Source organism: Epinephelus moara, chromosome 13 (genome assembly GCF_006386435.1).
Source record: "Epinephelus moara isolate mb chromosome 13, YSFRI_EMoa_1.0, whole genome shotgun sequence".
NCBI classification, from domain to species: Eukaryota; Metazoa; Chordata; class Actinopteri; order Perciformes; family Serranidae; genus Epinephelus; species Epinephelus moara.
The window spans coordinates 12,617,933-12,644,440 of record NC_065518.1 but is presented as its reverse complement, the minus strand read 5'-3'; the positions used below and the strand labels follow the sequence as shown (position 1 = coordinate 12,644,440).

The window sequence follows — 26,508 nt, the reverse complement described above, 5'->3', positions numbered from 1 at the left end:
ACCCACTCCACGCCTTCTCTCCTCCCTCCTTCCGACTTGCGCAGGTAGGAGGGACGGAGGTGGGAAAGAGGAGTAGCTGCGCCAGGCGCATGGTGTGCCAAACTTGCAAAATCCGCCTGGCCACACCCAGTGGGCAAAGCGCAGGTGCGCTGCGCCCCCGCCTAACCCGGTCTGCGAAACTAGAGCCCCAAGACTTTAAAGGGTTGAAGCCCCTTTAGTCAAGACCAAAGCATGGGCGAGACAGAGTCAAGACCAGACCAATGCCAGCTTCACACTGTATGACACACTTAGGATAAAATATGAAACATGCACTCCTGGAATTAATCTGAAACATCCATATTCCCATAAAAACACCCAGAGAAAAAAAAATCCTGCTTATTCACCTCTTTTGTTGCCATATATACAGTATATATGTGTACACGCTGGAGCTACCTGCACACCAATAGAACTAGGCTTTACAACCTTTACAAAGGTTCACAGGCTGAGATCAATGCACTGATGATAGTCAAGGACTGAAACGTTTGCTGCTGTTTTTATTCACTTTGAGCACCCTTTTTGTGCACAGATGTTCTAAATTAATTGTAATTTTTTCGCATTGATCTCAGCCTGTGAACCTTTTTTGTGTCTGCTCCAGCTCAGTTCTATTGGTGTGCGGGTGTCTCTGCCATCCTTTCTTAGTTGTCCATTGTACCAGTGCACCCAACATAAACTTTTTTGTTGCACTAAGTAGGCGCAGTTTCACAGCAGCCCTTAGACTGCGTGATGGAGCTGAAATTTACCTAACCATCTTTAACTAAAACTCTTTTTTGCACAGGCAGCACAGTGATATCCAGACAGGTACGGGACCAAGACCCATTTTCAGTTCTCAAGGTCCACCTTTATGTATTTATGTTTCTCATAAAAGGGTGGAAGAAAAGAAGCAGAAGTGTCAGCGTCCTCAATCTAATGCCGAAAAACAAAACAACGATATGATTGGCAGCCCTGTCAGCTAAGTACACAAATTCAGTTGCAGTCAGCAGGACGGCTGATCCAGCTGTGGGAGAAAGTGCTAAAAACATCTTAGAGAATAAAAGGGGAGATGTGACTGAACTGCAGCTGAGTCTCAGGTTCACTTCACACATAAATCCATTAAACCCCCTCCTCTTGTTTATCACCCTCTCACTGCATCACAGCTCTCTCAGCCAGGCCCTTTATGACATGTGAATAACCGAAAGTTTTGTTATTCTTTGTCCTCCCCCCCCTCGCCTCATCTTGCCTTTCTACAACGCGACATAAGATACCCCTGCTTCCTCTCTGACTGACTGCGCCTTCAAGGTGCTGAACACTGCACTCACACTCACAACACAGCTTTATGAGACTGGCTTCTTGTTTTGGAGTGACAGTAACACATCTGCTTTCACAGCCTTGTTATTGCTTTGCCAGGCAACGGCGGGCTGCAGATTTGACACGGGAGAAAGCTGAGTAATGTCTGTAAAGATTTGACCTTGGAACATCTCGCTGCTTGGCAAGTGTGTAGATTTGAACCCGGGGTTAATGGCATTTGTTTAATGGATAGAACTCCTCTGGGAGGCGATGTCTACTGTATGTGGGGTTGAAATGGGCTTTGCTGTTTTCTTTTATTGGAATCTGCTCGGCGATGTGCTTGTGTAAGCAAACTGCTTTTCAGATGGATAAACCAGTGGCAGTGGACAAGTCACTGGAGTGCCTCTCATCTATTGATTTCATTACCTCAAAGCCAAGCCCTCAGGGGACTCCTATTTGATGTCCTTGTCCCCCTGCATGTATGCTAAACTCACTGCTGTAGTTAAAGGACGATGCAGACCCAGTCCTTCATTTCTGCTGCTGCTCAATTCAACAGAAGTATCTCTACTGTCAAATACTAGCAAAATAGCAAAGAAATCTTACTTAAGATATTACCATACTGACCTGAATATCAGACGACCCTGATTATAAGACCATAAAAACACATTGAATAAACAAGGTAGGCTGTTTTCAATACACTTTAGATGACGTGTGCATCTTCTATTGTAGACAAAGCATTTATATCATTCTACCAATCACTGGTATATGCCTCCCTCCACCAGAAAGCCCAAAAAGTAAATAGTAGAAGGGGTGTAACAGCAGTGTCCCAGTTCAAGTCCACTTGGGGCCCTTGTCTTGAGTTACCCCCCTTGCTGTCACCAGGTGGTACATGTGGATCAGAAGTATAGGCTGTATAAAAGAAGTACATGTCGCCAGCATGGTGTCACCCGCTGGTTTGTGGACTACCATTCTGAGACCTTGAGTTGTGGCATATTGGCCATCGCATTATTGATTTTTTTGGAGCTAGAGGTGACCGTATTTGGATGAGAGGCTGGAGCTGTGAAGGAGCGATGCATGGATCTGGCTAAGAACTCAAGGACACTGCTGTGGTAGCAGCTTGTCAATCACAAGGCCACCACACCCTAAAGCATACCCTGCTTTATCGTCTGTTTAACTCTCGGTGGGACCATTAATTACAAAATGAATGTCACGCTGTGTTGAAGAAGACTTGAAACTAGCGATTGAGATTGATGTCTACTAAGGTAATAAATCAAGTGAGGGGAATTTTATTAAAGACGTGTGTACAATCAGCCTTTTTTTTTTATTTTTGCAACCAGTGGAGTCCCCCCCTGCTGGCCATTAGAGAGAACGCAGGCACTTTTTATTGGCATCTCATTTCAGACCCAGAGATAACCCCTTGTTCAGAAGAGACACATTAATTCATTAGAAAACACAAGTGTCATCTTACATGGGAAGCAGTAATGAAATGCAATTATGTATCACATCATTATTGCATCACTGGTGCTTAATTGATTACATAATTTTGTCACATCTTCTTGAATAACAGTTCGATGGACACCTACCTTCTGCGATTTGAGTACTGCGTTGTTACTGACTCCAAGGGAGGAGTGTTCTTCTCTTTGTCATCCCTCATGCTGCTTTTTCTCAGCTGTGTTGTCATACTCATGTCATCCTGCTAATTGGTATCGCATATTTTGTGGAAAGGATAGTTACATTAACACAATTAATCATCTAATGTACCTAAACATCTTAACCGCTGAATCCCAGATTACATACGTATGCACCTTTTCATTTTAGTAGCCTCTCTGTCACCACTGCAATCTGTGCCCTGAGCTCCTGAGTGCATTCATCCACACGGAGTACATTAGAGTGTTGAGTGTCATAGCTGTATGGAGCCGAATTACTAGATGTTGAAGAGAGCTGTCAGTTTATTGTAGCTTAGATCTCTCAGCAATCATGAAAGAGAAAGGGAAAATGTTGAGTGTGTGTGTGGATTTCAGCTGACAGGCTGATATGATGTGTCTGCTGCACTGCCCCAGCAAGTCTCAGAGTGAGAAGCAAAGCTGAAAATGTGCCTTGCAGACACGTCGGCGAGAGCCTGTCCCCATCTGCTGCAGTCTTTTGGTCTTTTCATCAAACGTATATACAGAGAGGGCTCCAAGTCAGTCCAAAAAAAGCATCTACAGTATAAAGGGGGTTAAAACAAAGTATAGTTCAGCACAAGTATGCTTGTCATGCCAGCTATGCAAAATTTGATAGGGTTAAAAATGGTAGAAATATCACCTTCCAAGGTACCTGAAGTTTGTTTTGAGTAGATTTGGGATCATCAAATCTGTAGGTGTTGTCTCTGACCATATTATTTAAAGGGATACTCTGCAAATTGTCAACCAGCACTATGGGTAAATGAAGTTTGATAAACTGCCCTTCATCGACCACTGCCTAGATCTCCCTGCTCCCCTCCCAGCGAGCCGCTCTGCCGAATGATGCAGATGAAGCAAAACGCATCATCCAGCAGAGTTTCACTGGTTCTCTCAGGCTGTTCTCGAACTATAGGCTGTACTTCCGCATTTTCATCTTGCCTGCCACCCATGCTGTCACTATGGACACAAGAATATAGATGCAGATCAAGAGACAGACCTGCCCTGCTCTCTCAAACCCGGACTGAAATCCAATCAAATGGTAAAATTAGGTGGTGCTGATCGAATTTAAATCAAGGCTATGGTACTGCTCTGCCTATTTTTTGCATTAAATGTTTTCAGAAACATGTTTTAGCTGACTGTTTAATTACGTCACCTACCAGTGGAAGCGTTTATTAGTCCGGTGTGGTGCAGACCATTCTGGTAGTTGAAGGTTTTCTACCTCTTGAGCAAAAACAACTGCCACAGCCCCTTTTCTCTGTTTTCTTTGGTCATACAGCACCAGTTTCATAAGTATTTGCCTCTTACCACTACATAGACACCCTAATTTTCTGAAAAGACCATCTTTCTAGCAGTGAAATACTTCCTCAAAGCTGGTTCTGACTGTAGACTGTAAAGTGAAGCAGTAACATCTTGATTGCCCCTGGTGGCATAAACTCTGCTGTGTAGGCATTAAACTAAAAAAAAATCAAAATGCAGGTGAAATAAAATTTTCCCAAAGATGGTTTCTGTCATAAACTGCTGTTATAATGAAGTCCAATAACCTAAAATACTGTTATAATAAAGTTTAATATGGTACTGCTGTAATAAAGTACAATAAAATATTGTTGTAATAAAGTTAAATAAATACTCTTGAAACAAATTTAAAGTACTTTTATAATAAAGTAAAATAAAGCACTGTTACAATCAAGTTAAATAACATACTGTGATAATAAAATAAATCAATATGGAACCACTGGTGCTTTTATTCTGAAACACTTGGCTTGTCTGGGGCCCGAAGTGTTAATGTGTAAGCTGTGAACTGGAATCTTCGGGTCAACAGTTAGATGTTAGCAGTTAACAGATAATGAAACCGTTACCACGGCGCCGTTATAGGAGAGGAATTATTCACTGTGGGCAAAAAACAAACTAACAGCTCTCTGGTTCATATACAATAATATCAAAGCTGCACTGGTGCTCCATGGTCGCAAAATGGAACTAAGTATTCATGGTCTGAAGCCCTGCAGGGACAAAACACACGCCTCACCTGCTCAGAGTTAATCGCCTACGAGAGAGTAAAGCATTGGACTCATGAGACACAGTGGTGAAGGACAGTATGGCCCTCTTGTCCTTGATGACTTTGCTTCTTATTGCTTCTCTTGTGAGGCAAAGCGCAGTGTGAGCACCCTATCGATCCCGCCCTTCATGATTGCAAGAACAGTGAACGTGAACTTAAAGATGGAGAAATCTGCCACATCCAATGTGAAAAGCTGTGATTCATTGAGTGCAATCCATATATCGCCCACCCTTGATTTGATGCTTTAAAAAGGCGGTGTGATGTCATGTTTTCCAGCTGTGATTGACTCATAGTTGAATTGGGTGGGTGTATTGGCGGGACCTCAATAGACGCAGACTCTGGTTTCAGATGATGGCAGCGCCGGTATCCAGTGTATTTTGGCTTCATTTTTGTACCGTGGGAGGACTTGGAGAAGTGTTGTCTATCACAGTCTATGGCTTTGACCTCTATTAGCTGTCTGGACACTGTGTTATAGCTTCAAGACTTGACAATGCATTATTGACTTACACAGTCTCCCTCATGCTCCAGTCCATCCCTACAATCTGCCACACCAACTGGGCAATGGTCAGTAACATCTATTTCCTGTCCAGCAACTGATGTATGCTTGGCATTGGACACGCAGGGTTTTCTTTTGAGAGAAAGTGGCCTTGGCTCAATAGGGTTTCCTGTGTAAATGAAGGTGTCTGTTCAAGGAAGTATAATGCTTTGATGTATTAGAGTGTGAAAGTGCTTCCTCGAGCTTGTCTAAGTTGGATGCTGTCTGAATGAATGGCAGAACGGGTCACTTTCATGGCTGGCTGCCCAGGTTTTTCCGTGGTTATTATTTATCCCTATGTATTCTGAAGTGTTTATCTGGACGTCACAATGCGTTACGCCAAATTCTGCTGAAGAAGAAAATGAAGTGTGAACGGTTTCAGCTGGCCTCGAACAGGTCTGCCACTCGTTCCCATTGGCTGACCCGCTTGCCTGACACCTTGTTGGCCTGATGTTGGAGCCAAGTGGGCTCGCTCTTGAATCCTGCAGCAGTGGCCAAGTACCTCACATGTGTTAGCTCTGCCTCCCTTTGACAGGCCCGTGTGAAAAGTGCTCAAGTGCTGCTGCCTGTCCAGCCTCTCTGTTCTTTGCCCGCACTGCTTGTGTGTGTGTGTGTTATCGTTGTGTGTAGAGAAAGAAAGAGGTGGACTTATGGATTTACCCCCCAGGCAAAGGTGCAATAAGACACACTACACTTTTTAGTGATTTTAGAGCAACTGCATCACATCTTTATTGCTCCTGTAAAACAACAACAGCATGCACTCGCCTTACGATCAAGAGTTTTAATAAATAATAGTTATATTATAAGTATGTTCATGTATTGAATTTTAGTGGAACCCTAGCATGACATGATGCATGATTTTCAGCATTTAATGGATAGGACAGAAAAGTGTGAAGGGGGGAGAGAGAGAGGGAGAGACATGCAGCAAAGGGCCGCAGGCTGGAGTCGAACCCGGGCCGCTGCGGCAACAGCCTTGTACATGGGGCACCTGCTCTACCACTAAGCCACCGACGCCCCAATAAATATTATATCTAATAAACATCTACAGAAGTGAAACAGTTGAATTGTTGAATCTCAACTAATAAGCTGTTGAAATGTTACAAATACCTGATAACCTATCTGTAAGTGAACTATCTAATGAAAGTGTTACCTTAGATACATTTGCCATGTTATTATACAGAATAATTAAGTTAAAAATAAGTTGTTTTATGGGTGAGTTCAGGTTAGAAAAGTAATACATACATTGACAGTTTATGTTTGTGCATTTTAAAAGGTGATTGATCCACAGATAGTTGATGTATTTTTATATAATTTTTGTTGCATTCTTTTTTATTTCTCTCCCAGAGACTATTGATGTCGTTTCACATTTTCATTTGAGTTCTCCGCAGAAAATTACCTTTGTGGAAATTTTTGAGTCACAGCTCCAACAATGCTTTCACTGAGACAAATTGAAGAGAATAAAAATTAAGATCATATTGAGATCTCATTGTGCGCTGTCGGTACCCTCTGCCAGCAAAGGCCGTCCTCCTGTACTCAAAGAACTCAAAGCTTCCATGACATAGCAGTGTGGATCACTTGTTTTTGCACAGGAGGAGTGTTTCACCCTTCCTGGATTAAATGGCATAGTGACCACGTGACGCTTTCTTTGTGCTTGTGTAATATCCGTTGTAATGAGACAGCAAATTCATATTTCATCAGGCCTGGAGCTAATAGAGAGAAAGAGGGAGTCATTTTTGTCCCTTTTGGTCATTCCCCCTCCTCCTCCTCATCTTTCTCTATCCGCCTGTGTCAGTTTTCTCTCCTCCAGAGACGGGCGGAGGCTCTCAGTCAACATCTCTCCAGAGACCGACGTGCCATTTCCCCACTGGCTTAATTAGAGGCTTAAAACAATGCTCTGTTTATGGGGCAACCCTTCACTACTAGAGCAAACATCAATTTTTGCTTCTCTGCTGTCAGACGCTAAAGTGAGATGAATTATCAGAGAGATGCGAGCTACAGAGCGGCATATGATGGATCTGGCCCTGCCCTCTAATAACCGCTTTTTCATTTCCGCTAAGATTCTGCCTCATTTGCCCTCGAGCTTAAGATGGATATGGAGGCAGGGTTTCGGAAATCTGCAGCTTCTGGACACAGTGATAGATATCAATAGTAAAGTTTCTGTTTATTGTTGTTTAGCTTGAGAAACTGTTTGCGTAGATAAATGCTTGAGATTGATGACAGCTCAAGTGGTGGGCCATTAAATGATTGACTTCCGCAAACATCTCGAGCATCTTTCAGGTGCTTCATCATCTCCAGTGGAAGTTCAATAGTCGATCTATAAAATTGTGGGTTCATGGTTTGCTCGTGTCATTTGCATCTGAGGTCATTACCTTTGCCTCAAATTGCCCCCCTTGATCCCTCCAAGACAAACACTCAACATGGCACCCTGTTTTAGAAATTCAATTTATATGTCTGTGTCTGTCTCTCTCTCTCAGGCACGAAGGGATGCTCGATTATGAGACTTTTAGCAAAGGGTAGTGTACATTAGGGATGTTATAATTAACAGTTTAATTGTTAACTGACAATAGGAATTTTGACCGATTAATACTACCAGTTAAACAGTTAAAAATATATATTAAATATAACAAACTGGCACTCCTATTCAGTGCTTCACACGAACTCTGGGCACAGACGGAGCACCAGAATACCAGGCGCTTAACCATTCATTGCGCTGGGTCTGAAAGTTTGCTTTCACTCGCCTCTGCAGCAGCTCGGTCGGATCGACTAATCAGTTATCAACCCTGCGACTCAAACTCTGCGAACGGCTGCTAAGAAAAAACAGGACTCATTAAGGGTTCTGCCTGTGCTGCTTTTACCAACCCACAAAAACCTTTGAATTTAAAGAGAGGACACAGGCGAACAAACACACACTTAGATCGACTCTGCTGTGAAACCTATCAGGAAACGATAGCCGTGGGATGCTAACAGTTAGCCCTGTCACTGTGTATGTGGGGCAGATGAACTCTCAGTGTCCCCCGGCGTGGAGCTGACACGCCCTCAGCAGTTCATCAGAGCCTTATAGAGAAGTTAGCATGGTTCCAGATATTTAGTCTTGTTGATTGTTTGATCGGTATCAATAGTCAAATCTTCTGTCTACTGGCAGAATTTGCATCATAGATGAGGTAACTCTTTTGTTGTGTGATTTCATTCAAATAAATTCAGCCTTCACATTAGTATACAAACAATTCCTGACAAGCAGGAGGCATCACACAGTCAAACTTTAAGTAACCTTGTATATTCAAAGCATTAAAAAAGGAGTTGTGTCACGATTTCTTAACCTCCCCCTTTCTGTTTTTGTTTCCTGTGTCTTTGTTTGTTTTGGTTTTCAGTTGTTGTTGTCAGGCAGGCAGCTGAAGGGTATTTTCTGGTTCTCTCTCTCTGTACTACCACCCCTCTCTGCAGCTCCTCAGTGTGTCACATACCTCCGTCGCCCACACCAAAATCAGAATTGATAGGCCTGCTTGTGACTAGTGAGAGAGAGAGACTTCTTATTTTTATTTCTCCGCTGAACCCTTCTTTTCTTCGCCTGCTTTATTTGATTTCCTACCATCCTTTCTCACTGCTTGGGAAAAAAAATAAAATAAACTCGTCGTCATGGTGACACCACCGGGGTTTATCCCAGCGATAAAAGTGGAGAGATGAGCCATGAGAGGACAGGCTGGCCTTTGAGTTCTCCAGGCTCACTCCAGACGCCGCTGGTCACTCTGATGGACCTGTGGAGTCAGCTGTATGACAGCGAAGGCTATCACACCGCGCTACTTTGCACTTATCAAGTTAGAGCTGCAGACCTCAGAGCAGCGCACCTGAACCTTTCCATTTGCCGTCATGCCCCTACATCTCTATTTCTCACATTAGCCCTTAACAGCTGGTGTGGCATGTGTTCCTGTTCTGCATCTAGAGCTTAATCGCTGCACAGTAAAATGTCTGAATCCCTTTTCTGGGAGAGATTCTCTGTATCTTTCACTTTGAGACCACGTCAAGCGGGAATATGGCAGCTAGATCCCTAACCTGTGTTTTATAGCCATCATGATTTACCAGCTGACCCTACTGCCTGTAGCAGCAATTACATTTGTTTGGAGGCTTAAGATTCATTCATGAGCAACACATCACAGCAAAAAATCAATAGTAACATTGGCGTATGTATGCCTGTGTTGTTGGCAGTCTTGATTGAACGTTGGGAATAAGCTGAAGGGGCTTATGCTAGTGTAAGCAGTGCTGGAGCCTTATGGCGAGTCCCACACTTGAGGCTTACAGCATGTAGAGTTTGCTCTGAAGGCTCCTTCTCTTGGGGATTCATTCACGGCTGAGGAGAGAGAAAGAATGAGCGAGCGTGGGATACCCTCCAGCTGATCAAGTCTGCGTGGGGAGGGGAGATGCTGCAGCAGACGCCAATGACTTCTAAAGACTGCTGCCTGCTTTGAAGCCCTTGCTCCTTTTATTAATAAAGTGACTGCCCAATGTGAGGGGAATTGCAGCAGCCAGCACCCGTCCCCTCCCGCCAGTTAGACGCGTGGATCTGGGAAATTAGAGTTTGAATGAAGAAAGATGGTTTGGACATCCTCAAACGGGTTCTTGAATAATGGTGCTCTTGGCAGGGAACTATACGTCAAATCTCCCCCCAGCAAGACCAGTGCCACTTTATCAGTTTTCCATACGCATGCGATCAAGTAAGGCTGTCTTTTGTTCTGCGGATAAGAGAATAAGATGTTAGAGAAGTGTGACAGAACCCGCCTCTTTACACACTCAATACACACTTGTCTCTTTGGTACTTTCTAATCAGGCTCTGTCTAAATTTGTTCTCCGTCTTTTAATGCTGAAGAACTGAGGCTTACATGCCCTCACAGATGAAAGAGTCTTGCCCTCTGTGCTTTAGAAAAACATTTCCATATTAATATAACATGAGTCACACTGAAGCATTACTGAGAGGGAAGTGAAGCAGTCATCAGCTCCACGTAGCATAACAAAGAAAAAGTGAAGGCAAGATGAATAATAGATGGTTGACATTAGTGATTGTTTTGGTGTCTTTTACATAATTATGGGCAATATTTTATCAATACTGTGAGATATTGATATCTTTTAAAGGCTGTGTTACAGTAAAATTATGTAATTTTCTGAACTTAATTGTGGTCAGAATACAATATTGTTGCAATAACCATATCAAGGTATTTGGTCAAAAATATTATAATGTGATCTTCTCCAGTGTCCAGCCCTAATATATATATTTAAACATTTCTTTCTTTCTTTAAATGTACACATGTAATGTATATAAAAATAAAAAATATATATATTTACAAAAAACAACAACAATGAGCTTGGTAAACAGTAAGAAAATAGTGCAGTGGTGCAGAGTGCAAAGGGTGCTGGAATAAATTTGAAATAAAATGATGAATGTAACATTATTGTTATAGCTGACGTGGTAATTGCCATACATATTAACAATAATAATTAACCTTTGTCTAAAGATAATACCATCTGCTGTACTGAAAACTAAGCAAACAATTACCACAAGGACACCAGGGAAAAAAAGAATATAAAACAGATTTGGAGAGAGGGGTCAGGTGAGGGAAAAGTGTGTGTGTGTGTGTTCAGCATCGTTTCTGCTCTGCTGTGTTTTGGCGGGTCAGGCCTAATTACAGCTCAAAGAGAGATTCTCCAGCGAAACAGAATGCCTTATGAGGATTAACTACCATGAAGCAGCTGAGTTATATCCGTCGCATGAGGGTTACATTAACAGAGTCCTCACTGCACGGAGGTAGTCCCTGTCCAGATTAAAGTTCCAACCTGGGGTTTGTTCAGGTGATTAGTTATGGAGTAATACTTGCTTGTGGAAAAGGGGTTGGCATTCAGTAATAAAATCTCACTTCTGCTTAAAATACACGTCTGCTTTCCTTAATTCCTTAAATCTTATTTTACAGATGACATGAATAAAGATAAACTTTTCACTTTGTAAAAGCTCAGTACCAGAGCTGACCCGTTACCCGTCATTACGCCAAAGTCAAAACCGCACCCGTTAATAAAAGTCCCTCGACCTCACCCGCACCCGTGATTAAACACACACAGTCTGCACTCAGTCACATTAAGCTTGGTTCTCCATTCTTGAATAACAAATCCAGCGGAGGACAAGTCTCTTTCTCTGGCTGCACTCAAAGGCAGGATGGCAAACACATTCAGTCACTGCCAGGTTAGGAAACATTTTAAAATGCTCCTTCCACCACCATGAAATTTCAAAAGGATCCTCCTTGGGTGTCTTGAACTCAAAGTAGACTGCCACCTCATCCACAGGCTGCAAACTTTCACCCTTCAGTCCTCCACATAGGTGACAAATGTGACGATGGGGTCAAAGGTGCGACTTGTGTCACTGACTTTTAAAGATAAAAGGAATTGCGGCTGGACATTAGTGATTTAGATGTCAAAATATTACTCATTTTCCTGTGTATCTGTCATTGGGTAAAGGCAGTCAGAGATTGAAATAAATCAGTTAAGAAATATGTCTTTGGAGAGATATCAAATTGGCAAACTTTCCTTTTGGACTTTTTCTTTACTTTGATATATCAGTTTCTCAAAGGTCTTTGTTTTTGTTAGCTGCATCTTAATGCTTATCAGACCATAGACTTATTCATCTGCATGTGCTCTCATGCATCCTGTAACAAAGCAGGTTTAATTGCTTTCTCTTATCTTTGGTGCATTTCTTTGATCAGCTAGTTAAGGTAAAGCTGTCGGGGAGTATTCCAATAACAATACTGTATGTTCCTCTTCTTCAAAAGTATTTATGCAAATTCTGTAATGTGTTGTTTAGATTTTTAATTAGCAGTACATCTCTGTTCGTCCAGTGAAAACACTTTCAGCGGGATCTCCATCTGTGTCTTTCTACTTTTCTTTTGTTCTAGTATGAGTCTCTTGGTAGCTGATTATCATGATTCTCTGTATGAATCCCGTACTTGAGTCATCCATTCCTGTGAATTTCTCATACAACCTAACTGCCAGCCTTAAAGGGTCTCTTCACACCAAAAAACAAAAATACATATTTTTCCTCTTACCTGTAGTGTTTTTGATCAATCTAGCTGTTTTGATGTGAGTTGCTGAGTGTTGGAGATATCGGCCTGAGAGATGTCTGCCTTCTCTTCACTATAATGGAAGTAGATGGCACTCAGGTCGTGGTACTTAAAAAAGAAGAACTCAACAGCAATATCTCTTTCCAGAAATCATGACCTGGTTACTCAAAATAATCCACAGACCTCACTAGGCTTGTCACAATACCAGAATTTCAGTAGTCGATACCAATACCAGTGAATTTCCACGATTCTCGATACTCATTCGATACCACGATAAAAATCAAAAAACAGAACTCGTGTATTTCTAAATTCACTACTTTATTAAAACTGTTTCAAACTTTGAAGTATTTAAGCCCACTAGCGAGTACTAGTAGCCGCCCCTATAAACGTAGTAAGCTGGCTCTCAAACTCAAATAATGTAACGTATATTTCGGGATAAGTATAACATAACACAAGTGATGGTAAATCGAAACTCCACTTTCATATGCCTCAAACAAGACAAGCCGAGGTGGTGTGGCTCCAGTAGCACTTGTAGAAGCCATTGTTTCTAGCAAAGACGATGGAGAGCAGGCGTTCGTCTTCGGCACTCATCCTCGGCACAGACTGACACGCGTATACTGCCCCCGTCAGTTTCAACAGGAGTCGACACGGCCCACTAAGGGCAAAGTTGTATCCGGTACTTGCGGTACCAAAAAAACCAAACAGGCACAGACGTATTTTTTACGGTTGGCATAGACTTGGAACCGAAATATTGGTTCTCATGACAATCCTAGAACTCACGTAGCACTTCTTAGCTAGCTAACGTTACAGTCAGCCGAAACGGACACCATTAATGTTTACATCTTCCACTGTTAAGACCACGAGCCCCTTGTTCATGAGGAGATGATGCAAACTTCCTTCTGCACGGTGACATGGTTGAAAGAAAATAGTTCCTACATGAAACTGCTCGCATCAAGGTCTGTGGATTATCTTGAGTAACGAGGTCATGATTTCTAGAAAGAGACATTGCTGTTGAGTTTTTCAAATGGTTCTGTGAGCACCACAAGCTGAGTGCCATCTAGTTCCATTATTTTTCAGAGAAGACATCTTTACGGCTGATATCTTCAACACTTGGCAACTCAAACCAAACAGTTTGATTAATGGATAGCACTACAGGTAAGAGAAGAATATGTATTTTGGATTTTTGAGTCAACTGTCCCTTTAAACAGTACGCACTCAATCCATTCTAGTCAGGCAATAGTCAGACGGGGCTCCTCCAAAATATGTCAATACATTCCCATTTCTTTTCTCCAGTATGTCTCGGCCTTTGTCCAGACACATCACTGGCAGCGACATCCTCTCTCCACCCAGCCTACCACACATTTGCCTTCCCTTATCTGCTCTCCGCAGCACATGTACACAGAGCCAGGATAGCGCACTGTAAAGTAGAGACAGCACTTTAGGGACCTCACAGGCATTATAATCAGTGGAGACAAAGAGCTGGGGAGTGGAGGCCAGCAGGTTAATGAGATCAGCCACTGAGCGAGGGCGCCTACCTTTTCAAACCTGGGAGGCCAGGCCAGCTTCAGTATTCAGATCCAATCAACTCAGCGAGTCGGTATCCATCAAAATCACAGGCACGGAGTCATTCTATCCTCAGCCTTCAATTTGAACTTGATTGTGAATTGAACGCACTTCTTTCTCTTCTCCAGGGGAGCTTCGTGGCCAGCATGACTGCCACACTGAGGCAGATGGACGACTATCATTATGCTCATCTGATCAACACCTTTGGCAAGATAAGGAGTGATGTGGTGGTGAGTACACCCTACCAGTGTGTCCGTGTCTATTAGATGAGACACTTCAGGCTACATGGCCATGTAATAACTTAAATTGCAGGCCGTTTGTTCGGTATCATTTTGCTCTGTCTTTCCTAGAAATCAAAAGTTAGATCAGAGCTGTTACAAAAATGTTTTTCCTCCACAATAATGTATGAAATTGAATTTCTGTTAGTGCTCGCTCTCAGGCTGCTTCATGCGCAGCATGCTCTTGATGATAGTAACTCCTAAGGGAAGCAGATCACTCATTGCAGCCAACAAGTTGTGGAGGAGGGATAAATCTCATTGATGTTATGGATTTCAGCTCTGAATAATTCCTCCCTCAAAGCGGTATTTCTGGGGTATCTGCTGCCAGATTAGCATTATGTTACTGTACTCTGACAAGTGGGGGAATCCCACTGTTTGCTTTTATCCCAACAAACAACTTTCTGAGCCCCATAGCAAGGACAAGGATCTGATTTATATTACAGGTAAAGCTTCATAATCCAAGTAGACAGATTCTGGCACCATTCACTTCACATACTGCTTTTTTGGGGGGGTATTAGTGCTGGGGTAGGCAGTTTTATTGAAGTGTCACTGGGCAAAAATCCCATAATAAACTTTAAGCATATTGTTATCCTACTGGACTGAGTGTCCACTAGACTTCTGCACCTCCTCTTGGCTCCGTTTTCAGGATTCAGATAATCTAAACCATGGCAGGAGGCTTTGGCCAATCATAGGTCATTTTAGAGAGATGGCATTCTAATTGGCTGTTCTACAAATGCAGATGTGCATGCACGTCCCTTCGCGTAATGAAAACCAGTTTCAACTGGGGACAAACATGCAGAGAACGGCCTCGTTCACACAGAAACCATTTTGCAACCTGCAAAACGCGAGGCGCGCCACACTGCCATTTTTTAAAAATTGAATGCCACTAGTTAAAAAAAAAAAAAAAAAAAAACGCTTCCTGTGCCTTTTTATTGTTGCCAGGCAACCACAGACTCACCAGCTTATTCTAACCTTCCTGTGTATTATTTTAGTTATTTGACAGTAATTAGTATGTAGTTCCTAAAATGTTGAGGCAGAGGGTACTTGCTGTAGCTCTGGTTGAGGGTGAGAGGCTGTCAGTAATTAGTTTGTTGGGCACAGGGAAACAGAGATCTGTGTGGGTACATGAGACCCTAAAAAAGAGGGTGGATCATGGGGAGTACCACCAGTTGGTCCAGGAGCTTCTCCTCCATTATGGCTGTTTCCAGGCATATTTTAGGATGACTCAGGGGCAGTTTGACAACCTGCTGTCTAACATCAGGGCTTATAGCTCTGGGTATCCAGCAAACTCTACCACCAGTTTCTCCTCCATTGTTGTGACCACCACAGAAGGCCCGCCTCTCAAATCATCAGATTGGACAATGGGGAAAAAGATGACGAAAAAAGAGATGACGTGAGGTGTTTTTCCGCTTTTAGTTAAAGTGTTTTCAACTCGAGGAGTTCAGAGCGCTACGGCCAAAATGCCAGGAAACGTGAGGCGTGTCGCAATACAAAAACCATGAGTAAAAAGTTTCATTATCATTAAAATCAATTACAAAAGCCGCCCCCAGCTGGTAAAACACTTTCTGTGTGATCGGGCCAAAGTTGCTATTCCAGCATTAGCAACAACTGGCTACACTGCAGAGCAATTCAAAAAAGGAAGACTTATTTAAAAAAGAGAGTCTGACAATAAACAACATGAAAGTATCACGAAAGCGTTTCAGAGATGGACAGAAATGTTGCTCCTAGTCTAGCTTTCCGCTAACCACAGCTAAAAGCTCACGGCTGTGGCTTCATGTTCACGTTTATGTAGCTAACGTTGGCTAGAGCCTCCAATCACAGTGTGTCCCCTGCCTCAGTCCCTGCTGCTACAGACCACTTGGCCAGGCAGCTGTTGAGACTGACCCCAGTCAGCAGCTGCATTAACCTGAATCCAGCCAGCTCAAACACCAGCTCTCAGGGACAAGACAGCCCTGACTTCCTGCCAGATCAGCAAAGTTTCTCTAAAAAAACCCCAAACAAACAAAAAAAAAACAATAAATGGGAAACACTGTGTTACTGTGTGAAGTGTGTGCATGAGCCTGTGGTCGTCTGGTGGGAGGGGCTTAGGACAGTGAGGGTAGAGCTGCAGGATGAGGGTGTATTTTTAAATTCTGCTTTGTTTTCTGCCCACACCCGCTTTAAATGAATCAGTGTCCCAGTGAGGATTTTTAGAATTGACGAGATAATCACTTATTTGAACTTATGGATGTTTGATTGAGCTTGTCTATGCGGACATCCTCCTCAGTGTTTTTATCGAAGCATTAGTAATATTCTTTCAGGTGACTGTAATATGAAATCAACATGAACGGAACTCTTTGACCTTCATGATTGTTACACAGAGCCTGTTTGAGGCTGCCTGTCTAGTTCCCACAGCAGGATAAACAATCACTGTGATGAAGCTGGATCTTCCCACAGATTTATTGTTCCTGAAGCTGGCGTGGGCCATATCCACATTTCAGAGCTGGCTGCTGCCCAAAGGACTTTGTTGTTTTGCAGTTGTTCTCTAAACACGCCACCACAAAGCACAGGGATTCATCCAGGAGTGAAACATGTACAGCCAGAAATAGACTTACATGCATATTTATGTTTTTGGTATTTAGCTGAAATTCACATTAAGAGAAAGCTATTGTAGGTGTGACAATAAAATAACAAGAAGAAAGTTGATGACTTTAAGGAGGGAGACTTTGAAGCCCTGTTGCCATAGAGAAGGTAGAGCTGAGCATCTATTAGTAGTATAACTGAACCTAGTTATCAAGTTGTCATGTTATGCTTTAATAGCTGATAATTATGCATTCGGTTTGTTAACTAAATATCACAAGAATAGTTTTCCTGTGAGAAGTAAGCCAGCTGTATTCTCATTGTACTACAACATGTGAGCACATGCTGGATGATTGGTCTCAAGAGCCACCTGCAAAAGGAAAATATATGTGTCACCTTGACCTTAAAAACTAATCTAAAAGCTGTTTCCGCCTGAAAGCCACAAACTCTAAACAGTTCATTTCAGATTGCTCTTATCTTGGAGGTGGGAAGAATAACAGTTTTCATTTTGAAAACTTTCTCTCTCTTGCAGGATTTCCTAATGGAAACATTTATCATGTTTAAAGATCTCATTGGGAAAAACGTCTACCCCTCAGACTGGGTCATAATGAACATGATGCAAAATAAGTAAGTACGACACCGCTGGACACACACACACATGCACGCTCCCAAAACACACACATAAAGCATGCTGCTTTAAACTCCCTACACTGTTGTTGCTAAGGAACAGCAGTCAGAAGTGGGTAAGGATATTTTCTAATGTTTTTCTCTCCATGCAAATATCGGCACAAGGCCTCAGCAGTGTAGCAATCAGATGAGCAGTCAGCGCAGCCGCAAACAATCACATGAATTATAGATGCTCGGGTGTATGCTGCCTGCTAATCTCCAAACTTAGTCTCAGCATCTCTTTACTTTGTTGCTTGTTGTGCTGCCACGGCCTTCTGTTTTATTAATGTGAACCTTGCCTGATTCCATTTTTGTTGAAAATATAAAAAGAGTTGAAATGTGCTTTGCAGTTTAGGAGTTTAGTCAAGAGCTGTGCTTTTATGCACTTGTCAGATGAAGTTAGAGCCATGAAAGTATTTAAAGGCACTTTTGTGTTTGTTTTTTTTCTACTTCCATTTGTATCTTTTTAGAAGAGACATGGACCAGAATGAGTTGTAGTGCTCTATTATGCAATGGCACAGCAACAGCTTTCAGATGATAACCTTAAGTCAGTCAGTCAATGAAGGAAGACGGTTTTGCATTCCCCAACACCATCTGTGCATTATTGAAACTGCTGGGTGTGTTTTGAACAGTGGTCAAAGGTTCATGGCCACCGTGAAATTTAAATGTCTGTTTAAGGAACAGACCGATTTAGCATTGCACTCCTGTAACACTGTCACACTAATGATGGACTGTTAGAAAAGGGTCAACACCAGTGACACAAAGCTAGACACTGTCTATTGTCATTCTTTTTCCTTGTTTAAATCTGGTGCCCATAGTACCCACAATGCAACTCAACCATTGCAGGGTTGTGCCGACAGATGATGACTTTAGGGATCAGTGGTGGTTACAGCAATCAGCAGTAGCCGATACCTTTGCCAATGTCAAGATGATGTTTGGCTCATGTATTAGATTATCATTATTAATGTAATCATTATAAGCAGTAGTATTAAATTAATATAAAATACAATTTGCCCCTTTATACTTTCACATCGTCATCCCCTGCATATAAGCGACACTTGCGTCACTAACATGCACATGCACACACACACTCCGGCCAACCGAGAGCATGGTGCTGTCCCTGGTAGTGAATGGAGTGGAGAAGAGATTCGCCGCGTTTATATTGCTTTTTCAAGGCAGGAATGTCGCAGCATTATTCTGGCTTGCTGTTCTGTATGAAAGGGACAATCGGGGGACAAAGTTGTCTCGTTTTTAAGCCGGCAACGGAGGTAGTAACAGCGCCGAATCGACGTCTGTGTAAAAGGGACAACCGGTAGGAGGGGATGGGTGTGACGTTTTGACGATGTGTTACAGTATGTGTGTGACCCACTACTGGGAGATTTATATTGCAGCTGCAGCAGTTAGCAGGCAACTCAAAAAAGAAGAACAGCGCCCGATATTGTCCTCAAGTTTGAACGACAGTGAGCTTTAGGAGCTCTTTACCCTCTGAGCAAAGGATGAGACCAGCTGTCATATAACAGGGATGGTAAATGATTGTATTGCCATGTTATTCCATTGTTATTGATTAGACAGCGCTGCCCGACGCAAATTATATATATATCATACTAGAGGCTGATGCTGTCGTGTTACATGTCACGCCCATCGTGCTTCTTTTGCCTCAGGAACACCAGCATGCTGTCTAAAGTCACACACTGGGATGGCTTCGTGCCTGCATTGTTTGGTTCTGTGTAGAAAAGCTGGTGTAATAAAGGGACTTTGACGTGGCCCTATCATGGGATAAAAAGGGCTATAGACAGAACATGGCGCTTTGGTTCAGCCGCTTGCAAGAGAGAGAGATGGAAAAGACGGAGAAAGACAGATAAATGATCTGATCTTTTCTTTTCTTTTTTTTTTTTTATTAATGACCTGATGCTGTCAGCTATTAAGTGTTGTTGTTGTTGTTGTTGTTGTTGTTGTTGTTGTTGTTGTTGTTGTTGTCAGTGGTTAAAATTGTTGTTGTGTGATGATAGTAATTCCATCATGTGTTTGTTATCGTCCTGCCCGGCCATCGGATGGGGTACTGACAAACACACAGAGTGAGGACAAGCCGATCTGACTGTTTAGTAGTTTGCCTAGCACAAGTGTGTTGTGCAGTAGTAGCTAATGTAGCCTTGAGCCTTAAGCAGTAATGGAGGTCTGGTAACGTCACTTCTTTCTAACTCGACACCCCCAGATTTTTTCATTTTCCAGAAAACCAGAACCAGAAAAGCTTTGTACAGTTTTTTTTAAATACACAGTCCCCAACACCTGTAAACAGACTCTGATGTGAAAAATCAGTTGAGTTCCCCTTGAATGGAACATGCCTCAGACAGAACAGAATGAGGAATACCGAATTTTATATAACAAGGCTTTTACATCACAGTACCTGGACTTGTATCTGTTGGAGCGCGGCTTCAAAGTGGCCATTTGCGGCAGGTGCAGGGCTTACAGAGGGTGCCGCGAGTCGACTGTGAGCTATTTGACTCCCTGCCCACTCCTTCCAAAACCATTCTAACATCATCACCAGCTAGGATATTTGAATCGAGATTTCATTGCTACTCAATTTCTGTTCTATTGCTTTCATCAGTCCATTTGATTGCTACAAGCCAGATTCCTTTTGGATTTCACACCGCCACCCCTAAAAACATCATCAGCCACCTGGGTCACAATGCAAAGACACTGGTGATGATGCTCCCCTGTGCCCTGCAGGTGTGCAAATCACATCTGTTCTGCTGTAGACAGAGCTGCGGAGTTGGAGTAAAAACATGCTGTTCTGACCCTCCCTAGTACACACACACACACACACACACACACACACACACACACACACACGTACACACACACACTCCCAACAGTTCCTTCTCAGATTCTGCTTGTAGTGTATGAAATGTATTATTTTTGACTCACAGACTAGAGGCCAATGTGTCATTTCTCATACCCCAGAAGAATCCTCCTCAGTCAAACCTCTTGTCTACTTGCACTTGTTTGTGACAGTCAGTAGATTAATTCTGCATTCTAGTCAGTGCATTCAGCCACTTGCTGGAGTTAAAGCATTGTTGAACTCAATGAAAAATAAGCCTGTCAAAGTCTGACTCATCTCACAGTCTTTATACTTCAGCCTGTTTGAATGCTGCAGGTGTCGGCTTTGTGACCAATTAGCAAAACTGTTCTGCTTTTCGTCATCTATCAGAGTGTGTTTGATCGGTAGTTTCCCGCACCTCACAGGAAGAACCCAAGGTGACACGTTCATTCATCCCATGAGATAGCCATAAATGTTGTGCATAAACTACCTAAGGGCAGAGAAGCTGCGGGTGTGTGTCACACTCTTTGATTGCCAGAGCACAGGAGACTGATTTAACTTGAAAGCTTCACGTCTCAGAGGCTGTAGCATTAAACCAAGACCACCCCTTCAAACCTTAAGCTCATATATTTTTAAAGCTGTGTTAATTTCTATTTTTTGGCCATTATTGGCTCATAAAACTGGTTTTGCTTATATAGCTATTATTGGATGTGGCCTATGTATACTTCCAGTCAACATGGAGCAGCATTAGAATTCAATAGAAGTCAAATATTTGTCATTTTAGCCTTGTTCTGAGAAAAATATTCAGGGCTTGCTGCACAAACACGGCTTAAGCCTGTTCTTAACCTGAGTCAGTGGTAACCAGGCATTCTAAATCCACCCTAATAGTTGCTCTGGTTGCACCATCTAGGCTTCGGTCTTCTTTTTTCACTAAGACTGGGTGTGAATCTTGCCTAATCAGGAGCAGGCGTTAAGTCAGAATCTTTGCTGTTTCTATATAGCCTGATAAGCCCCGTTTCCACCGAGCAGTACGTTACAGTTCAGTTCAGTATGCTTTTGAAAAGTTGTGGATGGTACCAGTGGAATCTGTCTGTTATTTTTGACCAGATTATATGAACTGCATATATTCTAATCCTCACTTGGAGACAAAAAAAAAGCATCGCGGAGTGTCTTTCCTGTGGGCTCCAGCAACACTTAAACCCTGAGCTTGCCTGAGAAGGACTAAGTGCACAAACCCACTATTTATCCCATGGAGAGACTCTCACTGCAGCTTGTTTTACTTTGTTCTGAAAATGTCAGCGTGCAGCCTCGTTCTGTCGACGATAAACCAAGTGCAGACTTCCATCTGTTTCAACGCTAATGAGGAAATACAGTGAGTGCTGGACGGAGCAGTGAGTGACAACAACCCTGCCCACATTTAAGAGCACTGTTTGCAGTGGAAACACTAGGGTCTAGGTACCATGTCTGAAGGGTTACTGTTGGTTCCAAAGGTACCATACCGAAAATGTTTGGTGGAAATGGCTTTGATACACAAGACGAGTGGCACTAGTCTCGCCACCAGACAATCAGAGATCTCTGGCTTCTGATAGTCTGGGGACACTCCTTTCTAAAGTGAGTTTAACACACCGGCGAAAACGGCCGGCAACAAAGCAACGCCTCTTGTATTTTTGAAAAGGACACGCCCTCCTGGAAATGTGCGCTCCCCCTTTTCTCGTCCGCAAGGAAACAAACACACAGAGAGCTTGATGGATGCTGAGAGATTTAACTCCGTTTTATCAAACGTGTGCTCGGTCCACAAGATTGTGGAAATGAAGGACTTACAGTGACGTGAGCCATTTTGTACCACTACACATGTTTCTAGTCGGACTGTGTTTACGAGCACAAGAGTTCAGCGAGTCACCAAAGGACCACCCTGCAGATTTACTATTGGTTCTTCAACGTAGGGAGTTTTTTTAAACTCTGAAATTGTATCCGCCCATCTAAACACAAAATCAGGGAGAAAGTCATCAGTCTTTAGTTAAGCAAAGCGTCTAAAGATTGACTTGTGAGTCTAGAGTGGCACAAACAGCAACATTAGCTTTCCCACCAAAGTCTCTTTTTCATCTAGCTAACTTACGAACGTCTTGGCCCTCACCTTGTTGACAAACCGGCCAAACAAACTCTCACTGGTGAAAAGTGCACTGCTAATGCCAGTTATCAAGCTAGCTAGCTGCTTAGCAAATGTCACTTTGGTCCATTCACATGCTTGTGTGGTACTTACTCTTTAACACCGCTGCTGACAACACACTGTCTGTCCATGAGTTGTAAGTTACGTCCAGGTTTGTACACTTTTTCTTGCCTTTTACATTACCTGTGGAGCTCCACCTGTCAGCTGCTGACAGTCAAACACAGATACGCCTCTCCTGTACAGCTCCATTAATGCTCGTATCTCAACGTCTGTGAAATTTCTTTCTTTTCTATAATGCTTCGCAGTTGACGCAATTTAAGACAGCGGGAGACTGTTAATAATGTGTCCTAGCAATGCATGCGTGGCTGAGTAATAGCCATAGTCGTGTGGGCATTCAAATGAATCTGCATCGCTAAGACTTGATGTAGTTAAGACTAGACTTTCGTTTGGTTAGTGCAACCGACATTAAGTCTGTTTTAAAGGCTGGTCTTTACAAAAGTCAACTTACAAGTTAGGACTAGGCTTATTAAGTTGTGCGACCCACTCCTGGCTCTTTAGATTTAGATGTTCAACTGTAATCAACAGCTACCTGTTAACTCTGTCTGTCCCATTAGTGCTGTGCAGGTAGTGTGGAGTGGGTTTATCAGAGCTTGTTGGCTGAAAACAGCTGCCTGCTGCTGCTGCTGCTGCTGCTGCTGCTGCTGGAAAAAGGATTAATCAGAGCAGAGAGACTGAACCATGCAGTGGCTGTGCCGTAAATCCAGGACAATTAGTTAGAAGATGTTAAAACCTCCACAGCTAAGGATAATTAAAGAGATGATTTTCTCTGTAGGTTCACCACTATAAGAGATGTAGTCATTTGATCCATTGTGAATATAAACAATTGTTGCTGTTTTTGTCAAGTGCTTTAAAACATACATTTCTTACAGCATCAAACACAGTTGTCACTTTTAAGAACTTTTTTAAATGTATTTGAAAGCCTCATGAAGCGTATTTGAATATCCCTTGGTCCTTCCTCAGAGTCTCCTGTTTCTGGGCAAACCACAAATGCCACATTCAGCACACAGATAGCCACCCACAGCACCAGCAGACGGTTCTTTCATGTCCACACATTATGATAGCACCACTAATGAGATGGGCATCAGCAGTAGCAGAAGTCGTTTCCTCCCACTCCTTCTTCTCCACCCATCGCCTCTTACTTCCTCCAGGTTGTAAACTGATTTATGAGCTCTAATTGCCCCGGGGACAGCAGCATCAGGCTGGTTAGCCATTGACTTCCATTTCCGCCTGTGCCAACTGGCCACGGCTTAATAGTGGCAGCTAACCGGCTGGAGAGATAGACTCACACTCATTCTCCAAAGTGACAGGGAACAAGTTATGTCACCAAGGTCAAAGCACACAAAACTGCACAGTATTTTCTTTCTACAGACGTGTGAAGCTGATGTGTGTCAGGCTCTGAGGATCCTGACCTTGAGGTCCCACTTGTTTTTGGCTTGTCTGGTGTTACGCAAGAGACCTAGATTTTGTTCACATTTGAAAGCATTTTAGCCATCTTTGTTGAAAATTCACAGAAAAATACCATACGAGGATTTCACTTGAAATGTCCCTTGTAAAAATTAAGTACTTAATGTAAGTATCAAACAATTAAAGCTTCTCCTTTAACGTGACAATATCGCAGAAGCTACAGGAAAGCAGATATGACGTTCAGTGTGAATTTATTCTTGCCTTTTTAGAGGTACAAGTGCCCCGTAGGTAAACCTTGATTTTTGTTAAAGAGCGCTTACTGAATTAGCACAAGCTGGCATTTACTTAAGCACTATAGTTACTGTCGGTTTTCTCCCAGGGATGAAAAACCTCGCATCACATTTTTTACCAGACAACAGCTGCTGGCTGCTTTGTACAGTCAGCTTAATGTGCTCCCTTACAGATTTGCCTAGTAAACTTTTCAAGAGCTCCACACTCTTCAACCTCACACCCCGAGATATGCTGAATCACTGCATACTAAGTGCTGTCATCATCATCAATCTGAACAATGTTCATTGGCAATGTTCTCTTTTTTCCTTCCAGTCATAAGGCGAAGCATTTGAACAGCTGTTGATGTCGCAGGCACCAAAAGACTTAATTAACTGACTGAGTAAAAATGATGTTGATGATCAGCTGTAATTAGTTATTTAACAAATTGATAAAGTGTTGAGTCTTTAAGTCCCCCGGTATAAAAGCTCAACACTTTAACCGCTCGTATTACTCTAACAAAAGGACACTTAACACATCAAGTAAATGTTGTTTGATAATCATGGCTGAATAGACATTTTAAAGCTTAAGAATCAAGTTTTAAAAGTTAGAATTCACTGTGTTATCCAGACAAAATACAAAGATAAACCCAGCAGCTGTTTTTATTATTTTCATCTTTGATCAACATGCAAAAGAATACATAACACGTCTTTTTCATGCCTTACAGGCTTATTAGGACATGTAATCAAACTCTTAATATTAGATTTGAGTTAACATCAGATGACCTTCTTGAAATCAGTTCATTTCCCCAAATGACACCAAAAGTTTCTTGCGGAGCTGTTAATTATGTGTAAGAATGGTAGATTGGGAGATGAATGGGGAGTTCTCAGAGAGCCCAGCGTGGCAGATGAAAAGATGAAAGCCCAGACAAGCTGAAGAAGCAGCTCTTTAACTCGATAACCCATGCCATCAGTCCCTCACAGACTCATTAGGAGAGGGTTTCTGAAGCTGGATGGCTGCCGTTTGGAGTTCTCTCCATGACTAATCCAGGACCTGGAGGGCAGCTCTGGAAGGCAGGAAGGAAGGAAGGAGGACTCACAGAGAGTGAAAAGACTGCCAATGATGTTGTGATCCTGCTTGCCCCTGTACAACCAACCACCCTCCAAGATAAAAAAAACAGTGCCTGTGGGCTTGTGGGTATCTGACTTGACATACTCTCCTTTTAAAGTGGAAACAGACAACTTTTACCCCCATAGCATTTCCAAGTGATATTATTGTTGGCACCGCTGTTGGAAAGACGACCACATCGCTTTACGTTTTCCTCACTGAGCAACTACCACAACACAGGACATACTGCATTTTGTTCTCCACAGTTGCTGCAGTTGTTCCATCATCTTTCATTTCCACTACTGGGCATAGTAACTGCAAGAACTTAGACTGATACTCCTTGGTACCTGGGGATAGCTGCCAATAGCGACCAGATAAAACAAAGTGCTAGCCTCTTCCTGATATAGTTGCGCAATGGTTGATGCACTTCCTTTGTGCCTTAAATCGGGCACTTAACCTGATTTAAATTTAAATTAGGGGCCGTACACAAGCTGCGTCTGAAAAGCCGGGCACTGGGCGCTACTCTTGTGCCTTCAAGAGCACAGCGCCAGGTTGCATCTGCGGTTCCTAAGCAACCTTAACAAGCATCGTACAGCCTATTTACCTGAAATCCTGAGCTGATCTTCTTCCAAGTGCTGTTTATAAGTGTGTAGGCCTATCGTCCGTGGGACAGATGTAAATCTCTGGGTAGCCCTGCACTAACATGATCAACTTTTCCGTATTTATCAGACTGAATATTTACAGAAGAAGGGAAAGATATCTGTCGGCTGTGATTGGTTTGTAACGTGACTCCTGTCTGACTGCTGAGCGTGGCCTCTTCCTGTGTCTGTCCTTTCAAATTAAATCCCCACATGGTCCAGTCATATAGGTTTTGATTTATTTTGACAAGGCACAGCTCCTAATAGAGTTTCACTTTTTTTTTTTTTTTTGTCTTGTTTTGTTTTGTTTTTTCTGCGACTAAGAGACTAATGAAATCT

General features: G+C 42.6%; 1 protein-coding gene across 2 annotated transcripts in view; it reads left to right on the top strand.

Moving 5' to 3' along the window:
- dock1 (dedicator of cytokinesis 1) overlaps positions 1-26,508 on the top strand; it is a 271,540-nt gene that overhangs the window by 165,744 nt on the left and 79,288 nt on the right. For both annotated transcript variants that reach the window (XM_050059204.1, XM_050059203.1), the window contains exons 28-29: positions 14,334-14,435; positions 17,575-17,669. In XM_050059204.1, the coding sequence (XP_049915161.1) occupies positions 14,334-14,435; positions 17,575-17,669 (197 nt within the window). The remainder of the gene's footprint in view (positions 1-14,333; positions 14,436-17,574; positions 17,670-26,508) is intronic.